Raw genomic sequence first — 7,039 nt, 5'->3', positions numbered from 1 at the left:
GCTGCTTTTGGTCATGCTTTAAGTTGCAAACTTAACATAGATTCAGGGACTTAACTGTGTTGCTTTCTGTCACAACATATATAACCCAGGGTTAGGGTCTGCGCATAGACAACGCCTAATGAGTACGGCATCCATTTATAATTTTGTTCATGGCAGTCGAAGTGACCTGGGTCCTTGGGCACTCTTCAAATTGCCTCCGCTCAATGGATCCAACAGTGCTGTTCACAAGAGGAGGGGGCCAAACAGATCAAGCCTGTTGAGAGCTTCAAACATAGCTCCTTACAAGGATATCTTTAATGGAGCCTTCCATGTCCAAATCAAACCTCATTCAAAATCATTGCATTGGTGTCTTTAGAGGCTTTTGTGCCCTGCAACTATTGTGGCAAAATAGCTTTAATTCTACCCATGTGCTGCTTTTGGTCACGCTTTAAGTTGCAAACTTAACATAGATTCAGGGACGTATCCATATACAAATTACAAAGCCTAGTGAATGTTGCATCCACAATGTCAATAGTGGTCTTTTTTGTTTGTTCTTTCTCTCTTGCAAATTTATTGTTTTCCCTTGTACTCATTAATGGGTAGAATGCAAAATCCTTGTTTATTCGCACATATGTGCATGAGAGACTTGGGAGGAGTGTGCTGCACGTGAGGCCATGGAGGAAACAGGGCCAAAATCCCTATTAAAATGACACATGCACTGAATTTGTCTGTAAAAACATTTGCTAAGATTATGCCAGATAAATCTTTAATATGGTTTTTCCTGTTCATAGTTTTTATTTTTTCACCAAAGAACTCCAGGTAAACGCTCCACTATTGGCAATTTTAATAAGGGGTCATTTTGGCTATATAGTCTTCATGATTTCTCTTGCGGTATTTCAATATGATTGGTAATTTAAAAAAAAATTGAGGCTTGCTGTTCAGACCGTTTAGGACTAACTCTTTGCCATGCTTAACAAACTTAACATAGATTCAGGGACTTAACTGTGTTGCTTTCTGTCGCAACATATATAACCCAGGGTTAGGGTCTGCCCATAGACAACGCCTAATGAGTACGGCATCCATTTATAATTTTGTTCATGGCAGTCGAAGTGACCTGGGTCCTTGGGCACTCTTCAAATTGCCTCCGCTCAATGGATCCAACAGTGCTGTTCACAAGAGGAGGGGGCCAAACAGCTCAAGCCTGTTGAGAGCTTCAAACATAGCTCCTTACAAGGATATCTTTAATGGAGCAGTGGGCTTATTGCTTTTTTTAAATAACCTGGAATCTCCAACAACTTATGTGTGCCTCTCAAAGAATTGAATCTTGGTGGCTGGCCAACACACCAACGATCTCACTGCTGAATCATGATCCCATTGGTATCATCCTTTATTTTACTTTCTCCTTGGGAAGAAACTGTGTAAAGTGCATGTCAAACTCCCTTCCGGACACAAAGTTATCCAATATTGGTTTGCTAAACTGTGTAAAGTGCATGTCAAACTCCCTTCCGGACAAAGGTTATCCAATATTGGTTTGCTATAGGGAGTAACCTTCACTGAATCTATTTTAGCAGAGGGCTTCTTTTATGTCATATGGTTTTATACATATTTGTGTGCAGGCCAACTAATACATGAAATAATCCTGCAACTAGGTTATGCAGAATTAGGGTACATGTTCAATGATTCCTCGGATTTATTATCAATGATTAATCACCATCATTTAATTACACATCAGAACCCAGAATTAGGGTACATGTTCAATGACTCCTCGGATTCATTATCAATGATTAATGACCATCATTTAATTACACATCAGAACCCGGAATTAGGGTACATGTTCAATGACTCCTCGGATTTATTATCAATGATTAATGACCATCATTTTATTACACATCAGAACCCCAATAGATAAATAGAGAATATATTGATGTGTCCCTCTCAAAGAATTGAATCTTGGTGGCTGGCCAACACACCAACGATCTCACTGCTGAACCATGATCCCATTGGTATCATCCTTTATTTTACTTTCTTCTTGGGAAGAAACTGTGTAAAGTGCATGTCAAACTCCCTTCCGGACACAAAGTTATCCAATATTGGTTTGCTAAACTGTGTAAAGTGCATGTCAAACTCCCTTCCGGACACAAGTTATCCAATATTGGTTTGCTATAGGGAGTAACCTTCACTGAATCTATTTTAGCAGAGGGCTTCTTTTATGTCATATGGTTTTATACATATTTGTGTGCAGGCCAACTAATACATGAATTCATTTGTCCATGGGTTTTGATAAATACTATCATGTTTCAAAATTCATTTGTCCATGGGTTTTGATAAATACTAGCATGTTTACAGCATCACACTCTCCTTTCATTTCTGAAAGCGTTTTGATAAATACTATCATGTTAACAGCATCACACTTTCCTTGCAAGCTTATCCCAAATGAATCTTTCCTTATCCAAATTAAATCGATTCAAAATCAGGCCATTGGTATCTTTATAGGTTGGTGCACCTTGCAACTTTTGCATCAAAATAGCTCTAATTTTGTATAACTGTGTTGCTTTCTGTCACAACATATATAACCCAGGGTTAGGGTCTGCCCATAGACAATGCCTAATGAGTGCGGCATCCATTTATAATTTTGTTCATGGCAGTCGAAGTGACCTGGGTCCTTGGGCACTCTTCAAATTGCCTCCGCTCAATGGATCCAACAGTGCTGTTCACAAGAGGAGGGGGCCAAACAGATCAAGCCTGTTGAGAGCTTCAAACATAGCTCCTTACAAGGATATCTTTAATGGAGCCTTCCATGTTCAAATCAAACCTCATTCAAAATCATTGCATTGGTGTCTTTAGAGGCTTTTGTGCCCTGCAACTATTGTGGCAAAATAGCTTTAATTCTACCAATGTGCTGCTTTTGGTCATGCTTTAAGTTGCAAACTTAACATAGATTCAGGGACTTAACTGTGTTGCTTTCTGTCACAACATATATAACCCAGGGTTAGGGTCTGCCCATAGGCAACGCCTAATGGGTACGGCATCCATTTATAATTTTGTTCATGGCAGTCGAAGTGACCTGGGTCCTTGGGCACTCTTCAAATTGCCTCCGCTCAATGGATCCAATAGTGCTGTTCACAAGAGGAGGGGGCCAAACAAATCAAGCCTGTTGAGAGCTTCAAACATAGCTCCTTACAAGGATATCTTTAATGGAGCCTTCCATGTCCAAATCAAACCTGATTCAAAATCATTGCATTGGTGTCTTTAGAGGCTTTTGTGCCCTTCAACTATTGTGGCAAAATAGCTTTAATTCTACCAATGTGCTGCTTTTGGTCATGCTTTAAGTTGCAAACTTAACATAGATTCAGGGACTTATCCATATACAAATTACAAAGCCTAGTGAATGTTGCATCCACAATGTCAATAGTGGTCTTTTTTGTTTGTTCTTTCTCTCTTGCAAATTTATTGTTTTCCCTTGTACTCATTAATGGGTAGAATGCAAAATCCTTGTTTATTCGCACATATGTGCATGAGAGACTTGGGAGGAGTGTGCTGCACGTGAGGTCATGGAGGAAACAGGGCCAAAATCCCTATTAAAATGACACATGCACTGAATTTGTCTGTAAAAACATTTTCTAAGATTATGCCAGATAAATCTTTAATATGGTTTTTCCTGTTCATAGTTTTTATTTTTTCACCAAAGAACTCCAGGTAAACGCTCCACTATTGGCTCTCCTAGCTCAGAATCACTTCTCTCCATCAAGGCAATAATAATTGACTGAGCCACTTCATCATTGCAAGATCCAACATAGATCAATCCAAGAGATATAGCAGTGAAGGCAATTACATCTATGGGAACCTTCCAGACTCATGGACTTAATAGATTGCTACCATCCTCAATTAATGAAACAGTACAAGTCTGTGCTAGGTTTAACATATAACTTTCAGATATATATTACAAGAGAAAATTGTCAGAATTTGATTGGCTATGTAGAAAACAATGAATGCTACCTTATAGCAAATTTAGGATTTTGAACTAAGCTGGGCTAAAACACAACTCCATACCCATCAATCACTGAGAATCTGATACACAAACTAACTTACAAATACATAAAAATAACAAGACCTTTTCCATAAGGTTGTCTCTGCAACAAAGCTGAGTCGCATCTTGCCTCAGGGATAGGTAGAAAGCATTCACCCTCTACCTCTGTTAACATATGTCTATGCTTGCACACATTGCTTGCAAAATTCATATTTTCTGATGTAGCTTTATGAAGCTCAAGTACCATATCTCTCAATTGCTTATCACGTTCTGATTTTTCATCTTGCCTCCTTGATAAATATTCCTTGCAATCATATAGCTCTGCAGAAAGTTTGGCATTCTCCTCAGAGAATCGATTCCTTTCTTCTTCATGTTTTTGGTGGAAATCAGTTTCTTTTTTCATTTGCTCCAGCTCAGCTCTCACTACATGAAGATATTCAGATAGCTCTGCTCTCTCATTTTCTAATTTTTTGACCAAGACCTTGAATTCATCAAGATCATTCATCGCTTTAACCTTTTCAGCCTTTATTTCATGCATTTCATCACTAAGTTGAGATATTTGACCATTAAGTTCATCAGTCAGCTGCCTTGTTCTCATAGCTTCTGTCTCAAGTTGTTCTTTTTCAACCATTGTAGGACATGTCTCCAGCTTATAACATTCAAATCTCTTGTAATCTGTTCTCTAGCTTTAATAGCTTCATCTAGAACAGGTCTCATTTCAGCCAATTCATTTCTTACCTTGAGAACATTTCCAGTCCCTGCATATGCACAGGACTCCAGCGTAACTTGACAATATCTTGATATTTTCTCATTGAATGTCTCTGCTACTTCCAAAGTTGCATCAACTTTTTCCTGTTTATTTCAAGAGAAGAGTTAAAAGCCTGTGACTTTGAGCAAAAGCAAGGAAAACCTGTATTCTTGTTAGCACAGACATTATGCAAGGCATACATCACTACCTAGTGCCATAACATCTCACAAAAATCGAACAAAACACTTCTTTAATACCTATAGCATCATTGGCAATAAATCTTCTTCAACATATTGGAAACACTTCTTTAATTTTCCTTTAAATATACCTCTTTCTTCACTCTTTTTAAAAAAATCAGCATATCTTATGTTTCTTTTTCTTACAGCATATTCCCAAAGTAAGCACAAATCATTGACCAATATATGTCTGGAGGATATAATGGCAGTTAATGGACTCTGTTCAGAATCAATCCACTCACCTGCTTTCCAAGATATAAGAGGCCAAGGCCTAAACAAAGAAATCGAGTAAGTGGCTCTCCTAGCTCAGAATCACTTCTCTCCATCAAGGCAATAATAATTGACTGAGCCACTTCATCATTGCAAGATCCAACATAGATCAATCCAAGAGATATAGCAGTGAAGGCAATTACATCTATGGGAACCTTCCAGACTCATGGACTTAATAGATTGCTACCATCCTCAATTAATGAAACAGTACAAGTCTGTGCTAGGTTTAACATATAACTTTCAGATATATATTACAAGAGAAAATCTGTGTAAGAATTTGATTGGCTATGTAGAAAACAATGAATGCTACCTTATAGCAAATTTAGGATTTTGAACTAAGCTGGGCTAAAACACAACTCCATACCCATCAATCACTGAGAATCTGATACACAAACTAACTTACAAATACATAAAAATAATAAGACCTTTTCCATAAGGTTGTCTCTGCAACAAAGCTGAGTCGCATCTTGCCTCAGGGATAGGTAGAAAGCATTCACCCTCTACCTCTGTTAACATATGTCTATGCTTGCACACATTGCTTGCAAAATTCATATTTTCTGATGTAGCTTTATGAAGCTCAAGTACCATATCTCTCAATTGCTTATCACGTTCTGATTTTTCATCTTGCCTCCTTGATAAATATTCCTTGCAATCATATAGCTCTGCAGAAAGTTTGGCATTCTCCTCAGAGAATCGATTCCTTTCTTCTTCATGTTTTTGGTGGAAATCAGCTTCTTTTTTCATTTGCTCCAGCTCAGCTCTCACTACATGAAGATATTCAGATAGCTCTGCTTTCTCATTTTCTAATTTTTTGACCAAGACCTTGAATTCATCAAGATCATTCATCGCTTTAACCTTTTCAGCCTTTATTTCATGCATTTCATCACTAAGTTGAGATATTTGACCATTAAGTTCATCAGTCAGCTGCCTTGTTCTCATAGCTTCTGTCTCAAGTTGTTCTTTTTCAACCATTGTAGGACATGTCTCCAGCTTATAACATTCAAATCTCTTGTAATCTGTTCTTTAGCTTTAATAGCTTCATCTAGAACAGGTCTCATTTCAGCCAATTCATTTCTTACCTTGAGAACATTTCCAGTCCCTGCATATGCACAAGACTCCAGCGTAACTTGACAATATCTTGATATTTTCTCATTGAATGTCTTTGCTACTTCCAAAGTTGCATCAACTTTTTCCTGTTTATTTCAAGAGAAGAGTTAAAAGCCTGTGACTTTGAGCAAAAGCAAGGAAAACCTGTATTCTTGTTAGCACAGACATTATGCAAGGCATACATCACTACCTAGTGCCATAACATCTCACAAAAATCAAACAAAACACTTCTTTAATACCTATAGCATCATTGGCAATAAATCTTCTTCAACATATTGGAAACACTTCTTTAATTTTCCTTTAAATATACCTCTTTCTTCACTCTTTTTAAAAAAAATCAGCATATCTTATGTTTCTTTTTCTTACAGCATATTCCCAAAGTAAGCACAAATCATTGACCAATATATGTCTGGAGGATATAATGGCAGTTAATGGACTCTGTTCAGAATCAATCCACTCACCTGCTTTCCAAGATATAAGAGGCCAAGGCCTAAACAAAGAAATCGAGTAAGTGGCTCTCCTAGCTCAGAATCACTTCTCTCCATCAAGGCAATAATAATTGACTGAGCCACTTCATCATTGCAAGATCCAACATAGATCAATCCAAGAGATATAGCAGTGAAGGCAATTACATCTATGGGAACCTTCCAGACTCATGGACTTAATAGATTG

At 37.7% G+C, this 7,039-nt stretch overlaps 1 protein-coding gene across 1 annotated transcript; it reads right to left on the bottom strand.

Annotated features, from left to right (window-relative positions):
- Positions 1 to 5,231: 5,231 nt before the first annotated feature.
- Positions 5,232 to 7,037, bottom strand: LOC149162886 (uncharacterized). Its single transcript, XM_089435828.1, has 2 exons — positions 6,829 to 7,037; positions 5,232 to 6,453 (listed from the first exon to the last, which is right to left on the bottom strand). Exon 2 carries the CDS (start codon positions 6,230 to 6,232, stop codon positions 5,660 to 5,662), a length of 573 nt encoding a protein of 190 aa, XP_089291954.1. The 5' UTR covers positions 6,233 to 6,453; positions 6,829 to 7,037; the 3' UTR covers positions 5,232 to 5,659.
- Positions 7,038 to 7,039: the final 2 nt, after the last annotated feature.

The sequence above is a fragment of the Pinus tabuliformis genome, chromosome 5_2 (genome assembly GCF_031772625.1).
Source record: "Pinus tabuliformis cultivar Carrire ecotype Pingquan chromosome 5_2, CPIR1, whole genome shotgun sequence".
In the NCBI taxonomy this organism is placed as follows: Eukaryota; Viridiplantae; Streptophyta; class Pinopsida; order Pinales; family Pinaceae; genus Pinus; species Pinus tabuliformis.
Note: the sequence above shows the minus strand (reverse complement) of the source record. Positions and strands in the feature narration are given on the sequence as shown.